Source organism: Galdieria sulphuraria, assembly GCF_000341285.1.
Source record: "Galdieria sulphuraria unplaced genomic scaffold scaf_35, whole genome shotgun sequence".
NCBI classification, from domain to species: Eukaryota; Rhodophyta; class Bangiophyceae; order Galdieriales; family Galdieriaceae; genus Galdieria; species Galdieria sulphuraria.
In genome coordinates this window covers 8,699-34,033 of record NW_005178440.1, presented here as the reverse complement: position 1 = coordinate 34,033, position 25,335 = coordinate 8,699, and the positions used below count along the sequence as shown (strand labels likewise).

General features: G+C 27.7%; 14 protein-coding genes and 4 non-coding genes across 18 annotated transcripts; 9 read left to right on the top strand and 9 right to left on the bottom strand.

Annotated features, from left to right (window-relative positions):
• The first annotated feature begins 268 nt into the window (after positions 1–268).
• Positions 269–384, top strand: Gasu_nc0073. The gene has a single exon (XR_009833492.1). It is a non-coding gene; the product is annotated as a 5S ribosomal RNA (ribosomal RNA).
• A 253-nt stretch (positions 385–637) lies between these two features.
• Positions 638–1,723, bottom strand: Gasu_40130 ([pt] hypothetical protein). The gene has a single exon (XM_005704931.1). It carries the CDS (start codon positions 1,696–1,698, stop codon positions 763–765), a length of 936 nt encoding a protein of 311 aa, XP_005704988.1. The 5' UTR covers positions 1,699–1,723; the 3' UTR covers positions 638–762.
• A 1,270-nt stretch (positions 1,724–2,993) lies between these two features.
• On the top strand, positions 2,994–3,885 carry Gasu_40120 ([pt] thiamine biosynthesis ThiG). Its single transcript, XM_005704930.1, has one exon. It carries the CDS (start codon positions 3,004–3,006, stop codon positions 3,847–3,849), a length of 846 nt encoding a protein of 281 aa, XP_005704987.1. The 5' UTR covers positions 2,994–3,003; the 3' UTR covers positions 3,850–3,885.
• A 397-nt stretch (positions 3,886–4,282) lies between these two features.
• On the bottom strand, positions 4,283–5,743 carry Gasu_40110 ([pt] cytochrome c biogenesis protein). Its single transcript, XM_005704929.1, has one exon. The coding sequence runs from the start codon at positions 5,737–5,739 to the stop codon at positions 4,435–4,437; it is 1,305 nt and encodes a 434-aa protein (XP_005704986.1). The 5' UTR covers positions 5,740–5,743; the 3' UTR covers positions 4,283–4,434.
• Positions 5,744–5,842: 99 nt separating this feature from the next.
• Positions 5,843–5,914, bottom strand: Gasu_nc0045. The gene has a single exon. It is a non-coding gene; the product is annotated as a tRNA-Asn (tRNA).
• A 48-nt stretch (positions 5,915–5,962) lies between these two features.
• On the top strand, positions 5,963–6,045 carry Gasu_nc0071. Its single transcript has one exon. It is a non-coding gene; the product is annotated as a tRNA-Leu (tRNA).
• A 148-nt stretch (positions 6,046–6,193) lies between these two features.
• On the top strand, positions 6,194–7,390 carry Gasu_40100 ([pt] photosystem II PsbA protein). Its single transcript, XM_005704928.1, has one exon. It carries the CDS (start codon positions 6,221–6,223, stop codon positions 7,301–7,303), a length of 1,083 nt encoding a protein of 360 aa, XP_005704985.1. The 5' UTR covers positions 6,194–6,220; the 3' UTR covers positions 7,304–7,390.
• A 23-nt stretch (positions 7,391–7,413) lies between these two features.
• Gasu_40090 ([pt] phycobilisome core component (ApcF)) lies at positions 7,414–7,978 on the top strand. The gene is made up of 2 exons (XM_005704927.1): positions 7,414–7,670; positions 7,722–7,978. Exons 1-2 carry the CDS (start codon positions 7,427–7,429, stop codon positions 7,916–7,918), a joined length of 441 nt encoding a protein of 146 aa, XP_005704984.1. The 5' UTR covers positions 7,414–7,426; the 3' UTR covers positions 7,919–7,978.
• A 159-nt stretch (positions 7,979–8,137) lies between these two features.
• On the bottom strand, positions 8,138–9,003 carry Gasu_40080 ([pt] phycobilisome rod-core linker protein (CpcG)). The gene has a single exon (XM_005704926.1). It carries the CDS (start codon positions 8,992–8,994, stop codon positions 8,263–8,265), a length of 732 nt encoding a protein of 243 aa, XP_005704983.1. The 5' UTR covers positions 8,995–9,003; the 3' UTR covers positions 8,138–8,262.
• A 320-nt stretch (positions 9,004–9,323) lies between these two features.
• Positions 9,324–10,316, top strand: Gasu_40070 ([pt] ABC transporter, heme transport, transmembrane). Its single transcript, XM_005704925.1, has one exon. It carries the CDS (start codon positions 9,331–9,333, stop codon positions 10,243–10,245), a length of 915 nt encoding a protein of 304 aa, XP_005704982.1. The 5' UTR covers positions 9,324–9,330; the 3' UTR covers positions 10,246–10,316.
• Positions 10,317–10,491: 175 nt separating this feature from the next.
• On the bottom strand, positions 10,492–11,683 carry Gasu_40060 ([pt] acetyl-CoA carboxylase carboxyltransferase subunit alpha). Its single transcript, XM_005704924.1, has one exon. The coding sequence runs from the start codon at positions 11,653–11,655 to the stop codon at positions 10,627–10,629; it is 1,029 nt and encodes a 342-aa protein (XP_005704981.1). The 5' UTR covers positions 11,656–11,683; the 3' UTR covers positions 10,492–10,626.
• Positions 11,684–12,841: 1,158 nt separating this feature from the next.
• On the bottom strand, positions 12,842–17,353 carry Gasu_40050 ([pt] glutamate synthase (ferredoxin dependent)). Its single transcript, XM_005704923.1, has one exon. The coding sequence runs from the start codon at positions 17,346–17,348 to the stop codon at positions 12,894–12,896; it is 4,455 nt and encodes a 1,484-aa protein (XP_005704980.1). The 5' UTR covers positions 17,349–17,353; the 3' UTR covers positions 12,842–12,893.
• Positions 17,354–17,933: 580 nt separating this feature from the next.
• On the top strand, positions 17,934–18,533 carry Gasu_40040 ([pt] C-phycocyanin beta chain). Its single transcript, XM_005704922.1, has one exon. The coding sequence runs from the start codon at positions 17,957–17,959 to the stop codon at positions 18,473–18,475; it is 519 nt and encodes a 172-aa protein (XP_005704979.1). The 5' UTR covers positions 17,934–17,956; the 3' UTR covers positions 18,476–18,533.
• Positions 18,534–18,583: 50 nt separating this feature from the next.
• On the top strand, positions 18,584–19,142 carry Gasu_40030 ([pt] C-phycocyanin alpha chain). Its single transcript, XM_005704921.1, has one exon. It carries the CDS (start codon positions 18,586–18,588, stop codon positions 19,072–19,074), a length of 489 nt encoding a protein of 162 aa, XP_005704978.1. The 5' UTR covers positions 18,584–18,585; the 3' UTR covers positions 19,075–19,142.
• Position 19,143: 1 nt separating this feature from the next.
• Positions 19,144–21,958, top strand: Gasu_40020 ([pt] preprotein translocase subunit A). Its single transcript, XM_005704920.1, has one exon. The coding sequence runs from the start codon at positions 19,175–19,177 to the stop codon at positions 21,911–21,913; it is 2,739 nt and encodes a 912-aa protein (XP_005704977.1). The 5' UTR covers positions 19,144–19,174; the 3' UTR covers positions 21,914–21,958.
• Gasu_nc0044 lies at positions 21,917–21,989 on the bottom strand. The gene has a single exon. It is a non-coding gene; the product is annotated as a tRNA-Thr (tRNA).
• Positions 21,990–22,002: 13 nt separating this feature from the next.
• Gasu_40010 ([pt] light-independent protochlorophyllide reductase subunit N) lies at positions 22,003–23,353 on the bottom strand. The gene has a single exon (XM_005704919.1). It carries the CDS (start codon positions 23,346–23,348, stop codon positions 22,029–22,031), a length of 1,320 nt encoding a protein of 439 aa, XP_005704976.1. The 5' UTR covers positions 23,349–23,353; the 3' UTR covers positions 22,003–22,028.
• Positions 23,354–23,362: 9 nt separating this feature from the next.
• Positions 23,363–24,263, bottom strand: Gasu_40000 ([pt] light-independent protochlorophyllide reductase iron-sulfur ATP-binding protein). Its single transcript, XM_005704918.1, has one exon. The coding sequence runs from the start codon at positions 24,250–24,252 to the stop codon at positions 23,386–23,388; it is 867 nt and encodes a 288-aa protein (XP_005704975.1). The 5' UTR covers positions 24,253–24,263; the 3' UTR covers positions 23,363–23,385.
• Positions 24,264–25,335: the final 1,072 nt, after the last annotated feature.

Here is a 25,335-nt window from a genome sequence, read left to right as displayed (position 1 = left end):
TAAACGCTGGGTAACTAAGTACAGAAGGGATAACCGCTGACAGCATCTAAGTGGGAAGCCTACCTCAAGATGAGTACTCTCACCGTTATAAACGGGTAAGGTCACGGCAAGACTAGCCGTTAAATAGGCATTAAGTGTAAGTGTAGTAATACATTAAGCTGAAATGTACTAATAGACCGAGGGTTTGAATCATTTATTCATTTTTACTTATGATTTTAACAAGAAACAAAGAAACAATATAGAATTTATAGCATAAAATTATACCTTGGTGCTCATAGCGTAGTGGAACCACTCTGATTCCATTCCGAACTCGGCTGTGAAACGCTACAGCGGCAACGATACTAAAGGGGAAGCCCTTTGGGAAAATAGCTCAGCACCAAGGTTTTATTCTTTATAAAAAAAAATCTTTTTGAAACTAATATATCGTAAAATATTTTCATTTTCTTTTAAATATTTTTCAAATACTTCTATGACCTATAGCGTTTGCAATGAAGCTAGTTTCAATACAATTCTCTTCATTGTAATTATTAATAGTATATGACAATTTAATTTTTCCTTTACTTTTACTTACAACATTTTGAGCTTTATTATTTATTAATAATTGCTGTAAATACTGCACTAAATTTAAGAATTGAATTTCATTTAAATCGGGTTTAATTAAATAAACAGTTTCATAATCAATAAATTTTTTTCTCTGTTGCTGTTTTATATTCATATATTAATGGATGTAATGATTATTAATTATATAAGATGTTTGTAATATTATTTCGTATCTTTTTCATCTTTATCTTTTAATTTTTTTTGATATTCCATAGCTCTTCTTTCTTCTTCCCATTGTCTTAAAATTCCACGAGCTTGGTCTGTAATATATTTTCTAGCTGCTGTAGAAATAAAAGCAATTTTAGTATATTTGCCCCTAATTGCAGCTAAAAAACAACGTCCTAATAAAGACATCATAAAAAAATATATAAGTAACCCAATATTTCTTCCTACAAATCCCTGTAAAAATTGCTCAGGTAATCTCAAATAAAATTGCATTATTAAAGTATGTAGTAATCCAATTAATAAAGCATTCATAATATGAAAACGAAAAATATTAAGTAATAAAACCTTTTTTCTCACTACAAAAAATATATTTAGAAATGTTAAAAAGCCCATGGTAAAATATGGAAATTCAGTATAAATCTTAAGCAAATTAAACATAAAGAATGCATATAAATTTTTATTAAGCATACTAAAACATAAAATTTCCATAAATGATGCATTAATTTCTAAAAATAATAGAAAATAAATATATAAAATCATAACACGAATTCTAATAGGCACAATAAAAATAATTTTCTTGCCCTTTTTAGAAAAACGTTTACGTATATTTTGTAGTGTATAACTTATAGTTGAGCTAACAATGGCTACCATAGAAAAAGATATCAAAGTGTAAGAAGCCGGCATTAATGGCTCCATTATTACCTCAGGATCTCTCAAGAAAGGATGATTTAGTTTAGACTGCTCTTTTAGAACAGCTTCCATCATATCTTGTGTTAAATTAATAAACTGACGACCTTTAGTGCTTGTAGTACCTTCAGATTGTTCTATATCTTCTTGGTGAAGTTTATGATCTCTAGGCCAAAATATTCTACTACGACCTACGTGCACTGTTTTTTTCTTTTTAGTATTATTGTTATCCATATGATTATCCATATGATTAATTTAATATAAATTTATTTATTATTATTTATATAATACTAAGTATATATTATATATGAAGAAACATAATTAAATTATAATATAATATTATTTAAACTTTGTCAAGATAAATAACTCTTTTAATACAGATATTAGCTATTAAAGATATCGTTTTAATTTTATTATTTGTTTCAAGAGAAAATTCAATTTTTTTAAGATCAAGTTCAACATATTTTGATACTACATTTAAATTCTCCATGCGCATTTTTTCTAACATATTAGAATTTATTGCTAAACTCTCATAAGCTAAAATAAATTTAAGTCGTTTTTTTAGATTATAAGGACTTTCTTCATAATCTTTTTTTTTTATTTTATAAATATTATATTATTATATATAAATAATAATTAGTATAATCATTTGCTATTTAATACAACAGTAAAATTTAAGTATTAAAATTACTTAAAAAATTTTTTTTTTAGAACTCAAGATGTATAGGATAACAATAATCTGAATTCTTAACCTCAATCTTTTGTCCGTTTAATCGTCTTGCAATATCTATCTTCAAAGGCTAAAGATGATAACGAAAAATGTTCTTCTAAAACAATGGGTTCACCTTTGTTAGTAGAAATAATAAATTTTCATCTTATGGAATCACACCAATTAATGGAATTGCCAGTAATTTAATTACATCTTGTAATAATATCATTTCATTTTGCCTAATCATTTTATAACGAATACGATTAATAATTAAACTAATATTATTAAATATTATGAGATTCAAGTAATCCAATGACTCTATCATCGTCTATGAATGAGGTGATTTCAGGTGTAGTAAGAACCAAAACTTCTTGAGCTAAACTAATAGCACGATAAAAGCCTTTTTCTATTCCAGCTGAAGAATCTATTAATATATAATCTGCTTGCTGATCAAGAAGACTAATAAGAAAACGCATATTGTCTCCAGTGATATCATTTTTAGTATGATTTTATGAGGTAGATAATAAACTTAATCTATTATAATGTTTATCTTTAGTTAAAGCTTGCTCTAAACTGCATTTTCCTGAAAATACTTCTAAAGCTGTATAAATAACTCTATTTTCTAATCCTAATAATAAATCTCAATTTCGTAGAGCTATATCAGCGTCAATTAAAATAGTCTCATAACCTAATTTGGCAAGGCACATTCCTCAATTAGCAGTGGTTGTTATTTTTCCCACTCTATCTTTTCACTAAGTAATAACAATACACTCTAGCCATAAAATTTAATAATATTTTTTGTTATATAACATAATTAATATAATATATATAATATAAAATTTATGGTATCTCTCAACGATAAGCATATAATTAGTTCACAAATAAATAATGATCATTTAATTATTAATAATTATTCTTTTAAGTCTCGATTATTAGTAGGCACTGGCAAATATAGAAACATAGAAGAAGCAATACAAAGCATAATATATAGTGATTGTAATATAATTACGATAGCAATTAGAAGAGCGCAAAATAACCATATTTCAGGACTTAATATTCTTTTAAAGCGTTTAAATTGGAAAAATTTATGGTTGCTACCAAATACAGCAGGCTGTAAAACATCAGATGAAGCTATTAGAATAGCTAATCTTGGAAGAGAAATAGCTAAAACCATCGGTCAAGAAAATAATAATTTTGTTAAGCTTGAGGTCATTCCTGATTCAAAATATCTTTTACCTGATCCTATAGGAACATTAAAAGCGGCAGAAGTATTAGTAAATAAAGGATTTACAGTATTACCTTATATTAATGCGGATCCAATTCTAGCAAAGCAACTAGAATCAATTGGATGTGCTACTATAATGCCATTAGGATCTCCTATAGGCTCTGCACAAGGTTTACAAAATATTTCCAACATTCAAATTATTATAGAAAACGCTAAAATACCTGTAATAATAGATGCAGGGATAGGAGCCCCAAGTGAAGCTTCTAAAGCCATGGAACTAGGAGCAGCAGGAATATTAACAAATACAGCTATAGCAAAAGCAAAAAACCCTCCTCAAATGGCATTAGCAATGAATTTAGCGATTAAGAGTGGAAGAATCGCTTATTTATCAGGTTTAATAAGATCAACACAATATGGTGTAAATAGTTCTCCCTATGAAGGGATCTTTACTAATAATAATTGATAATAATATAAGTATAATAAAGATTCATGACAATATTAATAATAGATAATTATGATAGCTTCACTTATAATTTAGTACAATACATAGGTGAACAAGGCTTTGATATAAAAATAAAAAAAAATGATGAAATCATTATTTCAGAGTTATATAATCTTGATATAAGAGGTATAGTTATTTCACCAGGTCCAGGCAGGCCAGAAGATTCGGAACAATGTATTAAACTAATTCAATATTTTGCTCCGACATTACCTATTCTAGGAATTTGTCTTGGGCATCAGAGTATTGCTTACGCTTATGGTGCCCAAATTATCTCTGCTCCATTATTAAAACATGGTAAAACATCACCTGTATATCATAACGATAGTAATCTTTTTGCTAATATAGAAAATCCACTAATTGCAACTCGTTATCATAGTCTAATCGTAGATAATAAAAATTTACCTAATTCTTTATGTGTAAATGCTTGGAGCGATGACCATATTATTATGGGAATAAATCATTCTATATATAAGAATGTTTATGGTATTCAATTTCATCCTGAAAGTATTTTAACTGTTAGTGGTAAAAAAATTATTGAAGAATTTTCTACATTTTTTTTGTGATTTTTAATAAATATTGTTTAAAACTAATTTTAGCTCTATTGGTTTGTCCTGTTAAGTAAATACTGTTTTTATCATTTATTAATAACCAAATTTGGTTAAATGAAAAATAGCTAACAACCGTACTAATCATTAATAGAAAAAAACCTAAATATACTATAGCTAAACCAGGATCGGATTTAATCTGTATACCCGTACTAGGAATAATTTTTTTTACTTTTAAACTAACATTGTCGTTAATATCATCTAAACTAATTCTTTTATCTTCATTAATTTTTAATGTATTTATTAAATACTTATTTTCATCATAAAGATAAATAATATCATTCAATTTTTCAACTACTATATAAAAGTTTTTATGATCTAATTGAATTTGACTAATCCAAATTTTATTATTCTTTCTTACTACTTCAATCAAAGGTAATTCTAAATGCATATTATTGATATCTAATCTAATTGCTTGTAAATTCCAATCAGTTTGATAGAAGGTAATATTTTTATATCTTAGTGGATTATTTACAGATATTCTTTTATCATATAATTTATTCCCTAAATTATCATACAGCAATATATCTGAAAAAAATTGTGATATACTGCCATCATTATTATAGTCTATCCAAAATTTATTAATCTTTAGGAAAAAATTTTGCGGAATTTTACTTAAAGGCCCGGCATTTATGATATTTTGAAGATGAAAATTCTCTGTTTCCACAATCATTTCTTGAACTGTAAAACCCATTAAAAAACCTAAAATAGCTCCGATTAAAATTAATATGATACTAATGTGTACAAAAATCGGAGCTATTTTACTAAACAATCCATTATAAAAATATAATTGATTTTTATGTTGAAGAATAACATACCGTTTTTGTAAAAAATGATATATATATTTTGATAAGATATTATTTTTAATCTCGATAATTAAAGGAAAATTCTTTAATGTATTAAGATTAGAATAAAACTTAATTATCTTAGCCAAATTTAATAATGGCAATTGATTTAAAAATGTACAACTTAAAAGGCTAATCCCCAATGAAATTAATAATAAAATATACCACCAACTAGTATAGATTTTGTGCAAACCTAAAACTAGAATTGTCTTCCAAGAAAATAAAGGAATATAATATTCTGGATAATTTATTTTATAATATTCTATTGACTGATTTTGTTCTATAATTGTTCCTAAAAAACTTGTAAATGCTATTGTAAATAATAATATAACAGCAAAATTTAAATTACTACTAAATTTTAATATTGACCAAATAATATAATTTTTTTTTCTATTAAACATAGTTTATAATATTTAATTATATATGATATATTTTATGTATACTAAAAACTAAGATATTCTTATATATTACCTTATATAATAGTTAACAATAAATAAAGATTAACTCCTCAGGTAGGATTTGAACCTACGACCAATCGGTTAACAGCCGACCGCTCTACCGCTGAGCTACTGAGGATATATACTATATATATATACTATATTGAGTATAATATAAACTATTTCTGCAGATGTGGCGAAATTGGTAGACGCGTTAGATTTAGGATCTAATGATTTTAATTCATGAGAGTTCGAGTCTCTCCATCTGTATTATTATCTATATTATTCATATTTAATTCTACCTAGTGTACTATAATTGAATAGTCTTATTATAGGTATATGTATATGATTATATATTTACAAAATTACTAATTTAACTTATAATAATGATTAACAAGCTAAATAAAGCTTGGGAAGAAGAAGAATAATTTAAAAAGAAACGTATATGACAGCTACATTAGAAAGACGTCAAACAGCAAGCTTATGGGAACGTTTTTGTTCTTGGATTACTAGCACAGAAAATCGTCTCTACATAGGTTGGTTTGGAGTATTAATGATCCCTACATTACTAACAGCTACATCTGTATTTATAATTGGATTTATAGCTGCTCCACCAGTTGATATAGACGGTATTAGAGAACCAGTTTCAGGATCATTGTTATATGGAAATAATATTATAACTGGTGCTATTGTACCTACATCTAATGCAATAGGAATACATTTCTATCCTATTTGGGAAGCAGCATCTTTAGATGAATGGCTATATAATGGCGGTCCTTATGAATTAATAGTTTTGCACTTCTTTATTGGAATTTGTGCATATATGGGACGTGAATGGGAATTAAGCTATCGTCTTGGAATGCGTCCTTGGATAGCCGTAGCTTTCTCAGCTCCTGTTGCTGCAGCCACAGCTGTATTTATTATCTATCCTATTGGACAAGGTAGTTTTTCAGATGGTATGCCATTAGGTATTTCTGGTACTTTTAATTTTATGTTAGTTTTCCAAGCTGAACATAATATTTTAATGCATCCGTTTCATATGATGGGTGTTGCTGGTGTATTTGGAGGTTCATTATTTAGTGCAATGCACGGCTCTCTTGTAACTTCAAGTTTGATACGTGAAACAACAGAGAATGAGTCTGCAAACAATGGTTATAAATTTGGCCAAGAATATGAAACTTATAACATCGTTGCTGCTCATGGTTATTTTGGAAGATTAATTTTCCAATATGCAAGCTTTAATAATTCACGCTCATTACATTTCTTCTTAGCTTTATGGCCAGTAGTATGTATTTGGCTCACATCTTTAGGTATCAGCACAATGGCATTTAACTTAAATGGATTTAATTTTAATCAATCTGTTGTTGATTCTCAAGGAAGAGTAATTAATACTTGGGCTGATATTTTAAATCGTGCAAATTTAGGAATAGAAGTAATGCATGAACGTAATGCACATAACTTTCCTCTAGATTTAGCAAGTGAAGTATCTTTACCAGTTGCTTTAGATAAAGTAGAAATAAATGGTTAAAAAAAAAACTAAACTCTTAAGAGTTTAGTTTTTTTTTTTTTTAATATTCTTTTATAATTTGTAAATTATAAACATTAATTGTTATAATTTTTGTATAGATTTTATTATGAGGAAAGTTTAATCATGAAAGATATTATAAATAAAACTTTAGAAAGTTACGATTTTAAGGGAAAATATTTAGATATAGAAGCTATTAATAAATTAGAAATTTATTTTAAATCAGCTAATTTACGTATTGATCTTATAAAATTTATTAATGAACAATCAGTTTTAATTCTTAAAGAAACCAGTGCTGAGTTGTTTGAAGAATATATTGAATTATTAAGACCAGGCGGTAATGCCTATACAACAAGAAGATATGCAGCATGTATAAGAGACCTAGATTATTATCTGAGATATGCCACTTATAGTATGTTAGCTGATGATCCGTCAGTCTTAGATGAAAGAGTGTTAAATGGTCTTAAAGAAACCTATAATTCTTTAGGTGTGCCTATTGCGCCTACTATTAGAGCACTTAATATAATGAAAAAAATCGTACAAAAACAAGTAAGTCAAGAAGCTCAAAATATAGTTAACTTACCTTTTGATCATATGATTAATTCTCTAAGTTATTAATTATTTATATATTTATGCAATTAATTATTGTAAATACATTATTAGGAATTTTTTCTTCTAACTTATTATGTACAATATATCCTCAGACGGGTGATTGGAGTCTATGTCTTACATCCTTTATTATAGCTTTTTATGAACTTATAGCTTATATAAGCTATAAGCGATTGATAAAAAAAACACATACAAATATTATAAACTCTGTAAATGGTTTTAAAATTGGATTAATTTACGGTTTTTATTTAGATGCCTTTAAGTTGGGAAGCTAAAAAAAGAACAAAGTAAATATTTACTTTGTTCTTTTTTTAGCTTCCCAACTTAAAGGCATCTAAATAAAAATATTAATATTAGCGAGTGACTAGTCCAGGATATCTATTAAATTTAGGAGTAATATTTAAATCATAAACCATATTTAAAAATAAAACAGGATCTCCTGCTCTAGGTCTTTGTTCTTGAGGACGAAATCTGCGGATAGCTCCTTGCCAAATAAATTGAGGTTTAACTAATTTATCTCTGAATTCCATTCCGTATCTTGGAGTTTTTAGATTAAATGGAGTTTCCCCATTAACACGTTGAAAAATTATTCTTCTTCTTTGATAAGGAACTATATTATCACCGAAATTTTCTAGATATTCTTGACTATTAACTAAGCAATCAATAAAACCTATTATACCTTTATTACATATAACAATTGACCAAGCGATTTTTTCTTTTTCATTATATATATCTCGTCCAAGAATTCTCTGAACACATAATTCAACAAAACGATAATTATTATTTACGTCATAATTTAATTTTCTAAACGAATCTGATGTAGCCAACCCTCTAATAAATTCTCTTACTTTAATTTGATTGAAACGTAATTGAGATTCTAGAAATCTTTGTCTTGTGAACTTTAAAATTTGATGTTCACTAAATATTTGACGGTAGGCTGACCAAATTAATTCATCCATCTCTGAAGCACTTGGCAGAGTATCAGTTGTATAAATTTTAGATTGTTCTTCGTTTGATAAAATTTCAAAACTTTCTACACGTTGATTTTGGGTTGATAGAGGATAATATAAAAGAGGAATAGACATAAAACAATCTCCGATATATTTTATTAGCTTTATTAAGAAAAATATATATCATAAACTAATATTTAATATTATAAATTTAGTTTATATTTTGAATTATATTAGTAATAAATTTTAACTAATTATTTTATTAATTGCTATTTATTCAATGAATAAAAACTATAATTCTTATCTTGGACTTAGTTTAGAACAAGAATTTAAACTTAAATTGTATTCACAAATAGTAGATAATTTAAATGAAAAGCAAAAGAAACGATTACTATTAGAAATTTTAAAATATATGTTATTAAATGATAATATATTAAAATATTTAATAAAATATACTAATTTAAAATAAATATGTTAGCTTTAACTATGAATCTAAATTATCAAATCGATAACTATTGTTTAAATATAAGTTTTTTATCTTTATTTATAAGCATGATCTGTTATTGGTTAATCATAGCTTTTCCTAAGAAAACATTTTTTCTAAAATTTGCTCATTTTGAGGTAAGTTTAGCAAATATTTTATTGGTTTACTTATTAGCGTATCGCTGGTTAAAATATTCATATTTCCCATTAAGTAACTTATATGAATCATTACTTTTTTTAAGTTGGAGTTTAACTACTATACAATTAATATTAGAATTTAAATTTAAACACAAGCTTATAGGGGCCATAGCTAGTCCTGTAGGGACTTTAACTTTAGCTTTTTCTAGCTTCTTATTACCAAAATATATGCAAGAAGTCTCTCCATTAATACCAGCTTTAAAATCCAATTGGTTACTTATGCATGTAAGTGTGATATTAATCAGTTATGCTATGTTACTAATAGGGTCACTCTTGTCAATTTTGTTTCTTCTTTTATCTCGTAATACTAAATTAAACTACACGAAAAATAATAATTTAACTACAACCTATAATGATACATTAATTTTAAAAAATGAAGATAAACTAAATTTATTAACTACTATTGACAATTTAAGTTACAGAATTATTGGTTTAGGCTTTCCTTTTCTAACAATAGGTATTATCTCTGGCGCAGTATGGGCAAATGAAGCATGGGGGTCATATTGGAGCTGGGATCCTAAAGAAACTTGGGCTCTAATTACATGGATTATTTTTGCTATATATTTACATACAAGAATCAATAAATCATGGCAAGGAGAAAAATCTGCTGTAGTAGCAGGTTTAGGATTTGTAGTAGTTTGGATATGCTATTTAGGAGTAAATTTTTTAGGTAAAGGTTTGCATAGTTATGGTTGGTTTTTATGATTTTTTTATATAATGAATAAGAATACAGATAATATATATCTTATATATTGGATAAATATATGTTAATATCAGCATCAACTAGTATAATATTTATTGTTGTTAATACAATATGTATAATTTTAGGCAAATATAGTATTCAGAATAAAAAAAATCAAGTATCTTTAATTGCTAATATCAATTTAGCTGAATTATTAGCGAGCATGAGTTTAGGACATATTATTAGTTCAGCAACTGTAATAGGACTGAAATCCTTAAATATAATTTAATAAATACTATAAATGTGAATGTATGAATAACAAATAAAGAGATAGATTGATAGATTAAGTAACAATCGGTACTTACCGATTGTTAACTTAATCTATCAATCTATCTCTTTATTTGTTATTCATAGAAAACACCAATTTTTCTAAATTTATTAGAACGCCGATCTTTTCTTTCATTATCAGAGAAACTTTCTAATTCTTTAATTTTATTTATTAAAATTTCTTTAAGCTTTTTTATAGTGAAAAGAGGATTAATTTGAGAACCACCGATAGGTTCTTCTATTATTTCATCAATAATACCAAGAATTTTTAAGTCTTCTGCAGTTATTTTCAAACATTCTGAAGCCTCTACATATCTAGAACGATCTTTCCACAATATAGCTGAACAAGCTTCTGGAGAAGCTACGGAATATATACTATACTCAAACATAATTAAATAATCTGCAATACTAATTGCTAAAGCTCCACCAGAACCACCTTCTCCTATAATCGTACTAATAATAGGTACATTTAAATTAAACATTTCTCTTAAGTTAACAGCAATAGCTTCACTTTGGCCAAAATGTTCAGCATCTAATCCAGCCCATGCACCTGCAGTATCAATAAAAGTTAATATCGGCAAATTAAATTGATTAGCATGTTGCATTAAACGTAAAGCCTTGCGATAGCCACCCGGATACGCCATTCCAAAATGCCTTTTCATTTTGCTAATTGGAGTTTTGCCGCGTTCATGAGCAATTAATACTACAGATCTGCCACCTATTCTACCTATTCCCGCAACTAATCCTCTATCATTAAAACCTTTTCTATCCCCAAATAGTTCTATCCATTCTTCTGTAATAAGTTTAATTATATCAAGGCCGCTAGGCCTGCCTTGTTGTCTAATTATATTTAATTTATTAATAGGCTTCAAGTTTTTGTATTTTGTTTTTCTGATTTCTTGTAATTTCTTAATCAAACTAAGAGATTGATTTTTAAAATTTGAAGAGTTATTTTCAGCTAAGTATTTTATAATGACATAATAAGCTCGTTTTATATTTTTTTCCAAATCTAAAATAGGTTGCTCAAAATTGAAACTTTTTCTTAAATCATAATTATCGACTGGTAATAAATTATTTATTTCGTCAATTAATAATTGTTTATTCATAGAATTTAAAAACTAATTTCAAATAAAAATCTTATTTATTTAATACTTTATTTTTATTCTTTATAACAACTAATAATGATAATTTAAGATTATTTATTAAGTTGTCAAGATCAGATTTATGCTTAACATTATTTAATAGGCTTCCAACTCCAATGCCAGAGGCTCCGAAATAAGTTGCCAAAGGGGCTGTAAACATAGATATTCCAGACGAACAAATTATTGGTATATTAACTAATTTAGATATTTTTTCAGTAGAAATCAAAGTAGGCAAAGCTAATTTTACATAATCTAATAAATATCGAGATTTGATTTTATATTTACCTTCTGTTTGTAAAAAATCTATATCATAATCCTGTAATTTGATAGCTAATTTTATTTGTTCCTTAAGCTCTAGATAAGATGGAATTGTTACAGTTAGTGGTATATTAGGCATTTTAGATCTTATTTTGTTAGTTAAATATATTATATGATCTGCATTTACTATAAGTCCTCTTTCATAAAACGATTCATAATTACCAAGCTCAATTAGGTCTACCCCAGCTTCTACAGATTTATATAACTCTTCTGGAAGAATTGAAGATGCACAGATCGGTAGATCTGTTATCTTTTTTATTGCTTTAATTAAATAGGGATCAGATGATATATCTATATAAGTTACACCATTTTTATTTGCAGCTATACAAATATTATATATTTTATTTAAATTAAAATTATTTAAACCTGTTATAAGTTTTAAAATTTTTTTTTTTTCTAAATCCTGTTTAATTCTATTTGGAATTGTTGTTTTGCAATTAATCATATCTGTACCTGTTATTTATCCTTATTTTAGTTAATCGTAATATAAGATGAAAAAAGAAATGAGGATAAATTTATTTATCCTCATTTCTTTTTTCATCTTTAATATGCTAAGCCCATACTACGAGAAGTTTCAGCTCCTAAATAGACACGAATACTTAAAAAATCAGTAGGACATGCTGTCTCGCAACGTTTACAGCCCACACAGTCTTCGGTTCTAGGAGCTGACGCTATTTGTAATGCTTTACAACCATCCCAAGGAACCATTTCTAAAACATCACAAGGACATGCTCTTACACATTGTGTACACCCAATACAAGTATCATAAATTTTTACATTATGTGCCATATTATTATCTCCTCGATCTTACTGATATATAAAATAAGAAAAATATAAAAAACAATATTATATTATATATAATAATATTGTTTTTTATATTTTTCTTATTTTATAATAACTTGCTTATCAAAAATCAAAGTATCCACATTTGGATTAGTCTGAGGTGTATCTGCTTCAGATGGAGGAACTACTTGCCAAAAATAGGTTAATAAATTAGACCAGTTTTCTAGTATTTCTTTTGCTTTTAAACTTCCAGTTTTAACTAAATGTTGTTCTAATAAACTTTTTAATTGTATTTCTCCTGATTTAGTTATTACTTTTTGTATCTTAACTATTTCAGAATTTAAATAATCAATAAAATTATTATCTTTATCAAAAACATAAGCAAGTCCACCAGTCATGCCCGCAGCAAAATTACGTCCAGTTTTCCCTAAAACTACAACCACACCACCAGTCATATATTCACAACAATGATCGCCAACACCTTCTACTACTGCTTGCGCTTGTGAATTTCTAACAGCAAAACGTTCTCCTGCCTGACCTTTTACAAATAAAAGCCCTCCAGTAGCACCATATAAACATGTATTACCAATAATAACATTATTAGTCTGAAAATTTGATTTATAAAATTGATTATTAGGAATAATAATTATTTCTCCGCCATTCATACCCTTACCTACATAGTCATTAGCTTCTCCGATTAAGCGTAAGTTTAAGCCACCTATATTGAACAAACCAAAACTTTGACCTGCACTTCCATAAAAGTGTAAATTAATTTTTCCTTTAAAATCATTATTGCCATAATCTTTAGCAATATAACCTGATAAACGTCCACCAACAGAACGATTGATATTCGATATTTTTAAATGTTTATCTATATTTAGTTGAGATTTAATTGTTTCTTCTATATCAGAACTTTTTATTAAAATATCATCTAATACAGGACCATTGCTATGAACATCTTCATGTTTTAACCAACTTCTATCATTAATAAATTCTCTTGGCAAATTCAATAAATCATATAAATTTAAGTTAATTGTTTTACTTAATGTATTTATATAATTTGTGGAGAGCAAATTATATCTTCCAATAATATCTTTTAATGATTTGTAACCCATATAAGCAAGTATACTTCTAACCTCTTCTGCTACGAACATGCAGAAATTTACTAAACTTTCAGGTACGCCTGGATATCTAGCTCTAAGATCTTCTCTTTGGCTTGCTACTCCTACTGGGCAATTATTCGTATGACAAATTCTTGCCATAATACAGCCTGTGGCAATCATTGCAACTGTTCCAAATCCATATTCTTCTGCTCCCATTAAACTTGCTATAACAATATCAAGGCCCGTTTTAAGACCACCATCTACTCTTAATAATACTCTATTTCTTAGATTGTTTGATAATAAAGTTTTATGAACTTCAGTTAAACCGAGTTCCCATGGAACTCCAGCGTGCTTTATAGAACTCAAAGGTGATGCTCCAGTCCCTCCATCGTGCCCTGAAATTTGAATAATATCTGCGTTCGCTTTTGCAACTCCAGCAGCAATAGTACCAATACCTACCGATGCAACTAATTTAACAGATACTTTAGCTTTAGGATTTATCTGATGTAAATCAAATATAAGTTGAGATAAATCTTCAATTGAATAAATATCATGATGAGGTGGAGGAGAAATTAATGGTACACCAGGCTTACAGGCTCTTAACTTAGCAATATAAGGACTTACTTTTTTGCCTGGAAGTTGCCCTCCTTCACCAGGTTTAGCTCCTTGTGCTATTTTAATTTCTAATTGTTTAGCATTTATTAGATATTCTGGAGTTACTCCAAATCTGCCTGAGGCAATTTGTTTAATCGCTGAATTTGCTGTATCACCATTTGATAAACCTTTCAAATGTGGTAATAAAGGAGAATGCCCTGTTAAATCAACATCTGATAAAATTTTGAAACGTATAGGATCCTCTCCTCCTTCACCAGAATTAGATTTCCCGCCTAGTCTATTCATTCCAATAGCTAATGTTTCATGAGCCTCTCTAGATAATGCGCCCAAGGACATCCCACCAGTACAAAATCTTTTAACAATTGAACTTGCAGATTCAACTTGCTCAATACTAATTGGTGGATTATCTGATTTTATTTGTAATAAATCTCTTAAGTTTGTTGGAGGGCGATTATATAATATATTTTTATATCCTTCATAAAATTCGGTTTTATATGTTCTTACTGCTTTATGTAAAGCTTTAGCCATATCTGGATTATTCAAATGATATTCACAACCAGGTCTATATTGTACAAATCCATAATTGTTAAGTTTATTTTTATTTAAATTTTTAAATGCTAAATCATGAAATAGTATAATTTCATTAGCTAATTCTTTAAATGATAAACCACCTATACGAGAAGTGGAACCAGTAAATGCTAAATTAACTATTTCTGCACCTAAACCTAAAATCTCAAAAATTTGTGCACCTTGATAACTTGATAACAACGAAATTCCCATTTTCGACAGTATTTTTAATAATCCATTTTCAACTGCCTTTTTGTAATTATCCTGAGCTTCTTTTGTTGTGCATACTGGTATTTTATTTTTCTGCATAAGACTTTGTGTTTTAGGGTTTTTCCACCAATGTCTTACTGTTTCTAATACTAAATAAGGACAAATTAAACTAGCACCATAACTAATTAAACAAGCAAAATGGTGAGTACTCCATGCTTGAGCTGTTTCTACTATAAGTGATGATTTATGTCTTATTTTTTTTCTAATTAGATGGTGATGTATTGCTGAGGTTATTAATAATGGTGGTATATAAGTATAGTCCTCCGATAAAACTGCAAATTTATCACTAAGTATTAAGATTTCTATTCCTGATCTTACTAACAATTCGGCCTCTTGACAAAGTTTTAATATTGTTGATTTTAGCTCCGTGGAACCTTGTTTTATATTGAAAAAAACATTAATAGTTGCAGTTTTTAATTCACTTTGCTTTATTCTTTCTAATTCTCTTTCATTGATAATTGGTGAATTAAAATAAATAATTTTACCTTCTATTGAAGAGTTAAATAATTTTTCCTTATTTCCTATATAGGTGTCAAGAGACATAACTAAACTTTCTCGTAATGGATCGATCGCTGGATTAGTTACTTGTGCAAAACGTTGTTTAAAATAATTATATAATATATGAGGTTTACCTGATAAAATTGCTAAAGGAATATCATCTCCCATGCAAAAAGTTGGTTCTTTACCTTGGCTTGCCATATGTTCTATAGTTAATTCTACATCCTCTGATGTATATCCAAATAAAGTTTGCCATTGTAATAACTCATTTTCAGATTTAATTGTTTCTTCTAAAAAATCTCTACTATCAAATAATACCCTATGTAAATTTAGTAGATAATTATAATTTTTTTTCTTTGCAACTTGTTGTTTTAATTCTAAATTTTCTAATATTATTTTGTTTTCTAGATCTAAAGCTAAAATTTGACCTGGACCTATACGACCTTTTTTTATTATATTAGACTGATCAATATTAATAACTCCACTTTCCGATGCTACTATAATGTGATTATCTTTTGTAATACAAAACCTAGCAGGTCTTAAACCATTTCTATCTAAACTTGCACCTATAATTTTACCATCACTAAATATGACTAATGCTGGTCCATCCCAAGCTTCTTGATGTATACTATTATATTCATAAAATTTAATTATATCTGTATAAGAATTAATTTCTGGATTATTTTTATAAGCTTCAGGAATTAAAGTAAGTGAAACTTCATGAATAGGCAAATTAGCATGTAGGAGAACTTCAAAAGCACTATCTAAATTAGCAGAATCACTACTTTCAGGATTACATATTGGTTTAATATGATTAATATCTTTAGTATTATATATGCTAGACAATAATTCCTCTCTAGTTTTCATCCAATTTAAATTACCTAGTAATGTATTAATTTCACCATTATGTGCTATTAATCTCATAGGTTGAGCAAGTGCCCATTTAGGCATTGTATTTGTGCTAAATCTTCTATGATAAATAGCAAATGGACTTTCATAGTCGATATGTAATAAATCTTGATAAAATTGTCCTAGAACAGCAGATTTAACCATTCCTTTATAAATAATAATTTTCGAAGACAAAGAACAAATATAAAATTCTTTTAACCATTTTACATAACTTTTAGATATTAGTTTTTCAATACGTTTTCTAGTTATATATAATTTGTGTTCCAAATTATCTTTAGAAGATAATTTAGATTTGATAAAGAACTGTAAAATAGTAGGCCTATTTTTATAAGCTTCTGAACCTAAAACTTCATTATTAGTAGGAACTTCTCTCCATTTAATCATTTGTAATGATTCTTCTCTAAGAATCCATTCTATAAAATTTTTAGCTTCTTTAACTTCTATTCTATTAGAAGGCAAGAAACACATTCCAATACCAATATTTTCTTCTGAGTTACCAATATATGGTTTAAAAAGTTTCCAAGGTATAGATGTCATTAGACCAGCTCCATCGCCCGAACTTTTATCTGCACTACATGCACCTCTATGCTCCATAAAAATTAAGGCTTCGATAGCCTGCATTATTAGTTTATGGCTAGCAATATTATCTCTACTTGCAATAAAGCCAACACCACAAGCATCTTTTTCTTTGATTAACCATGGTTGGCCTTCAGAATAATTCTATTTATTTGCTTATTATTAGGTATATAGAACATGTCAATTTTTTCTCATATTTTGTTATTATACCAACTCTTTTTATTATATTGTAATAATAATTATGATTATAAAAAGTAATAATAAACAATATAATTCAGAATACATATTATATAAAACTGAAACTTTAATTAAAACAAAATATAATATATATTACACTACAATCGAAATTAGTAATAAAGCCAAGCAGTATGGCAATGGGACTAGTATAGAAAATTTATATTTAAAACCTATTTTAAGAGCAATATTAGAAATGAATCAATAAGAAATATTAAATTTTAATTAATAAATTTGGTATATGATAATTACAAATTCATAAGTCGTAATTAGAATAAAATTTTTTAGTTTTATAATTTACTAGTATAAAATGTTTTATGATGTAAAACATTATTTAATAAATCATAAAATAATATATTTTAATTTGCTTTATTCATAAGGAGTTTCTGATTATGTTAGATGCATTTGCAAAAGTAGTTGCTCAAGCTGATGCAAGGGGAGAATTTTTAAGCAATACTCAACTTGATGCTTTGTCAAAAATGGTATCTGAAGGCAATAAAAGACTTGATGTAGTCAATAGAATTACTTCTAATGCTTCAGCAATTGTTACCAATGCGGCTAGAGCTTTATTCTCAGAACAACCTCAGCTAATTCAACCAGGTGGTAATGCCTATACTAATAGACGTATGGCTGCATGTCTAAGAGATATGGAAATTATTTTACGTTATGTAAGTTATGCAATTATTGCTGGTGATTCAAGTGTATTAGATGACCGTTGCTTAAATGGCTTACGTGAAACTTATCAAGCTTTAGGTGTACCAGGTGCTTCAGTCGCAGTAGGTGTTGAAAAAATGAAAGATTCTGCTATTGCAATTGCCAATGATCCTAGCGGTATAACAACTGGTGACTGTAGCGCACTTATGGCAGAAGTCGGAACATATTTTGATCGCGCTGCTACTGCAGTCCAATAAGTTATAATTATAGCTTATTTTTCTAAAAATACAAATAAATAAATTTATATCTTAATTTAAGATAAATCAGAATAATCATATAATTTTGTAAAAAAGGTAGGAATCTAGCAATGAAAACTCCAATTACAGAAGCAATAGCAGCTGCCGATAATCAAGGTCGTTTTTTGAGCAATACTGAATTACAAGCAGTAAATGGTAGATATCAAAGAGCTGCTGCAAGTTTAGAAGCTGCTCGCTCATTAACAAGCAATGCACAAAGATTAATTAATGGAGCAGCTCAAGCTGTTTATAGTAAATTTCCATATACATCACAAATGCCTGGCCCTCAATATGCATCAAGTGCAGTTGGAAAAGCTAAATGTGCTAGAGACATAGGTTATTATCTACGTATGGTAACTTATTGTTTAGTAGTTGGTGGAACTGGCCCAATGGATGAATATTTAATTGCAGGTTTAGAGGAAATAAACCGTACTTTTGATTTATCTCCTAGTTGGTATGTAGAAGCTTTAAATTATGTTAAATCCAATCATGGACTATCTGGTCAAGCAGCAAATGAAGCTAACACTTATATAGATTATGCTATTAATGCATTAAGCTAATTAATCATAAAAAAAGATGAGAGAATAACAAATAAATTATTAGATATAATATAATTTAATTATATCTAATAATTTATTTGTTATTCTCTCATCTTTTTTTATGATTAATATTAATAAGTTTTTATCTCAAATTTTTAATCAAGAACACTTAATCGAATACAGACCAACAGTAGATAAAATTAATTCATTAAGATCTGAATTAAGTCAACTAAAAGACGAAGAACTAAAAAAAAAATCACAATATCTTCAAGAACAAGTTGATAAAGGAATTTCATTAGAAGTAATCTTGCCAGAAGCTTTTGCTCTAATAAGAGAAGTTTCAAAAAGAGTAATTGGTCTAGAACATTTTGATGTTCAATTAATGGGAGGTATAGCCTTACATAAAGGCAAAATTGCTGAAATGAAAACTGGAGAAGGGAAAACTTTAGTAGCAACTTTACCTGCATATTTAAATTCGCTTTTAAGAAAAGGAGTCCATATTGTTACTGTCAACGATTATTTAGCTAAACGCGATTCAGAATGGGTTGGACAAATTTATAGATTTTTAGGATTGAAAGTTGGCTTAATACAAAATTTTATGACTAAGGATGAAAGAAAAAAAAACTATTTGGCAGACATTACTTATGTGACTAATAGTGAATTAGGATTTGACTATTTAAGAGATAATTTAGTAAAATCTGTTGATGAAATTGTTCAAAGAGAATTTTATTATGCAATTATTGATGAAGTAGATTCCATTTTAATAGATGAAGCAAGAACACCCTTAATTATTTCTGGACAATCAAATATAATAGATGAAAAATATAAAATATCTTGTGAAATAGTAAAAGAGTTGCAAAAAGGTCATCACTATGAAATAGATTATAAATATAGAAATATTATACTAAAAGATAAGGGCATTGTAAAATGTGAAAAACTTTTAAATATTAATGATTTGTATGATATTAAAGATCCTTGGGCTCCCTATATTTTAAATGCTTTACGGGCTAAAGAGCTATTTCAAAAAAATGTTCATTATATTATTAATAATAATCAAATTATTATAGTCGATGAATTTACAGGTAGAATTATGCCTGGACGAAGATGGGCAGATGGTTTACATCAATCTATCGAAGCAAAAGAAAATTTAGAAATTCAGAAAGAAACTCAAACTTTAGCATCTATTACATATCAAAATTTATTTTTGTTATATCCTAAGCTCTCTGGTATGACTGGTACTGCTAAAACAGAAGAAGCCGAATTTAACAAAATTTATAATCTTGAAGTAGTAGTTATTCCAACAAACAAACCAATGATACGGAAAGATTTATCTGATGTAATTTATAAAACTGAATATTATAAATGGAATGCAGTTTTATCAGAATGTAAAGAAAATTACAGTAAAGGAAGGCCAGTTCTAGTTGGTACAACAAGTGTAGAGAAATCAGAGCTAATATCAAATTTGTTAAAAACTTCTGAGATTCCACATCAAGTTTTAAATGCAAAGCCTGAAAATGCTGAAAGAGAAGCTGAAATTATTGCTCAGGCTGGAAGAAAATATTCAATTACTATTGCTACTAATATGGCTGGTAGAGGGACTGATATTATTTTAGGAGGTAATATTGATTATTTAGCAAAATCTAATTTACAATTTATTTACAAATCACTAATTCAAAAAAATAATAATGATATTAATTGTAATTGCATATATGATGCATTAATAAAAACCTTTGATATAAATTTATCTTACCAAACACAAAAAGTACTAAAAAATTTTATCATAAATTTAAAACAATATTTGAATAATATTAATATAAATGAAATAGATTTTGAAGAAAAATTAATTCTTGCTTCTAAAAACTTTAATCAATCAGATTATCTATGTCTAGAAATAAAAAAGGCCTATCAATCTTTAATATCAGAATACAAAATTAAGTTTGTAAAAGAACATGATGAAATTATTCGTTTAGGTGGGTTATATATTATAGGTACTGAACGTCATGAATCTAGAAGAATTGATAATCAATTACGTGGTCGGGCAGGTAGACAAGGTGATCCAGGCTCATCAAGATTCTTTTTATCTTTAGAGGATTCGCTATTGAAGACTTTTGGTAGTGATCGTCTTATTTCATTAATGAACACTTTAAAACTAGAGGATAGTATTCCGATTGAATCATCTTTTATTAATCAAAGTTTAGAATCAGCACAAAAAAAAGTAGAATCTTTTTATTTTAATTCCCGTAAACAATTGTTTGAGTATGATAAGGTGTTAAATACTCAAAGACAAATTATATATTCAGAAAGAAAAAAAATTTTATTATCTGATGATAATTTGTTGAAAAAAATAGCCTTAGAATTTATATTAAGCTCCATAGATGATTGTCTAGCTTCACATTTAGCAAATGATTATAATAAAAAATTAAATTATCAAAATAAAGATAATATTGTTATGTTATTTGAAGATTTATTATCTTTATCTAATAAATTTAGCAATCATTTAATCAGAAATATAGAGGTAAATGGAGTAAGGTATTTTTTTCATGAGCAAAGTCTTGTAAATTATGAATTAAAAAGTAGTTTAATAAATAAGTTAGAGATGGGATTAATGAGTGATATTGAGCGTTATTTTTTATTAGAACAAATAGATAGCGAATGGAAAGAACATTTAAAACAGATCGCAAACTTACAGGAAACTATCGGCTGGAGAAGCTATGGTCAAAAAGATCCTTTAATTGAATATAAAAAAGAAAGCTTTAATTTATTTGTTAAACTTATTATTCAGATTCGTCATAATTTTACAGTATCTATTTTCAGATTTATACCACTTTTAAAAGATTATGAAGCAATAAAACACATTTAGAATAGCCAAAGAAGGGATTTGAACCCATGACAACTCAATTACGAATTGAGTACTCTACCAGCTGAGCTACTTTGGCAATATATAAGTAAATTAGGTTGGAATAATTATGTAGAAACTAGTATTTAGTAGTTTCTACATAATTATTCCAACCTAATTTACTTAGGGTATTATTGCGTCTTAAAGGTCTTGTAACTAATTCTAAAATATCTCTACAATTGGCAAATCCATGAATTTGAGCAAAAGTAAATTCTACAGACCATTTAGTATTAATTCCTCTGGCTTCTAGCGGATTAGCATGAGCCATGCCAGTGATAACTATATCAGGTTGTAAGTCATAAATTCTTTCCAGTTGATTTTGGTTATCAGGTTTTTCAACAATTTTAGGATATATAACATTCATTTCCTTACATGTTTTTTCTAATAAATTAAGCTCTGCATTTTGATATCTTTTATCCATATACGGGATACCAATTTCATAAACAATCATTCCACAACGAATTAAAAATCTAGCAAGAGAAATTTCTAATAAATTATCTCCCATAAAAAACACTGATTTTCCTCTTAAAATTTCAATATAGTCACTTAAGCTTTCCCAAATCTGTTTTTCCCTATCTTCTAAGCCTATGGGTTCTATATTAAAAACAGAACAAATTTTTTCAATCCAAGCTCTAGTACCATCTGGTCCAATAGGAAATGGCGCGGAAATTAGTTTTGCCTTTCTACGGCGCATTAAAGTTGTTGCTGTTCGACTTAAAAAAGGATTGATACCACAAACATATGTTCCTTCTTCAATGGCTGGCAATTGTTTATATTCTTTAGGTGGAAGCCAGCCAGAAACATTAATTCCTTGTTTTTCTAGCTCTAAGGTTAATTGATTTGCAACTGAATCAGGAATCGATCCAAATAAAAGTAAGGAATTATTAACTTTGTTAATTATTGATTCGTTTTTTTTCGGACATTTTTGAGCCATCGCAGCTAAGACGGTATCTTCGCCTTGAGTAAAGGCATAGTCCAGTCCATTAGCTCTTGCAACAACTATGGGAGTTTTTATTTCTGCTTCTATTTGGGGAGCAATACCTTCCAAATCCATTTTTATTATTTCTGTTGTACATGTACCAATCCAGAAAATTACACTTGGATTTCGGTCTTTTTTTATTTGTAAACATAAACGTTTTAATTCATTATAATCATTCAATTGAGCAGAAATATCTCCTTCTTCAAGTTCTGCCATTGCATAACGTGGTTCTGCAAAAATCATCACCCCCATTGCATTTTGTAGAAAATAGCCACATGTTTTGGTTCCTATAACTAAAAAAAAACTATCTTGAATCTTTTGATATAACCAAGAGACACAACTAATAGGACAAAATGTATGATAATTCGCAGTCTCACATTCAAAAACTAAAGTTTCATTATTTTTAGTTTGTAGTGTCATTATAATATTTCCTTAATTTTTCAATATAAAAATTTTATTAACTAATCAATAGTTTTTCTGCTTCTTTATTATTTGGAACTGAAGAAAGATTTGGACTTAGATAAAAATCAGATAGTAATGTAAAAATTTCTCTATCATTAGCTTCTTTAGGAACAAGCCCTTCAGGCAAAGAAATTAACTGATCTGCAATATTTAAGTAATAATTACATATATATTTCAGTGAACTGTCTTCTTCTGCCATTTCAAATAAAGTTTTTCCTTTAACACGTGAAACTCTAATATCCTCTATCAATGGTAGAACTTCTAGTATAGGCATAGGAATAGATTTAACATATTGTTCAATTAAATCTCTTTTTAATGTACGATTACCAATTAGACCAGCTAATCTCAAATTATGTGTTCTGGCTTTTTCTCTAATAGAGGCTGCAATTCGATTAGCTGCAAATAGAGAATCAAACCCATTATCTGTAACTATTATACAATAGTCTGCATAATTAAGTGGTGCAGCGAATCCTCCACAAACAACATCTCCAAGTACATCAAATAAAATAATATCATATTCATCAAATGCATTTAGTTCTTTTAATAATTTAACTGTTTCTCCTACTACATACCCACCGCAACCAGCTCCTGCTGGAGGACCACCTGCTTCTACACAATCGACTCCGCCATAGCCCCTATAAATTACATCTTCTGGCCATACATCTTCATAGTGATAATCTTTCTCTTGTAGAGTATCAATTATAGTAGGAATTAAAAAACCAGTTAAGGTAAAGGTACTATCATGTTTAGGATCACAACCAATTTGTAACACTTTTTTTCCTCTTTTGGCTAAAGCAACTGAAATATTACAACTTGTTGTTGATTTACCAATTCCACCTTTGCCATATACAGCTATTTTCATTTTGATCTCCTATATTTTTTATTTTACTATTATAATAAAATTTTATCGTGTTAATAATTAAAAAGTTTTGTGTATTTTTAGTTTTATTTGTTATTGTATTTCATGATAACATCTGTGAGCATATAAAAGTTAGGCTTATTTAAAATAACATATAATGATTGAGATTCAATTAATATCTTAGCTATCATAATATTAGTTAAGATTTGATATTCATTTGTGTATTGAATGTCCTTATTGTTCATAAAATTTTGACATAATATAACATCAGATTTCCAGGCGAATTCTATAATTGCCCTTGAATAGATAATAGAAGGTAGAATTGTGATTTTTTTACCTTCTGTTATATATTCACATAAATTTTTACCTTTAATAATTTTTCCATCTTTTGATACAATACTAATACCCATTTTTAACTTGCTATAAATAGGTCCTGGCATAATACCTAATTTTTTAGCCTTTTTTATGTTAAATTTACCTGGTTTTTCTGTTTCTATGATTGAATAAGCAATTGAATTATCTGTTAATTCTAGTGAATATATTTGATGAGTACTACTATTATAAATTAGACCATTTTTTATATTAACAAATTCAATATCATTTAGTAGGCTTGTTTTACAAATATAAGTGAATAAACGTAAATATTGTTTTATTCCTGATGGTGCATATACTTGTATTTTTTTTTTCCTTTTATATAATGCAGAAGTAGCTAAAAATCCTAATAGACTAACTAAATTGTTTTCTTTAATTTCCGTTAGAAAAATTTTTGTAATTTGATTAAGTTTCAGTTTATTAATACTGATTTGGTGTTGTAATCCCTCATCATAATCAAATAACCATAATTCATTTGAATTATGGCTAACAAAGAATATTATTGACGTAATAGAATATAAAGAACTGTTAATAGTTAAATTATTTGTCAAATATAAAAATTTTAACATTTATTCTCCTTATGCATGGAAAAGAAGAAAAGCACGAAGAAATAAATAGGCAATGATATTACAGAAATAGAACCCAGTGAAGATTCGAGCATATCCTCCACGTCTTGCCACCAATTACTACCATGATCCATAATAAGCAAAATTA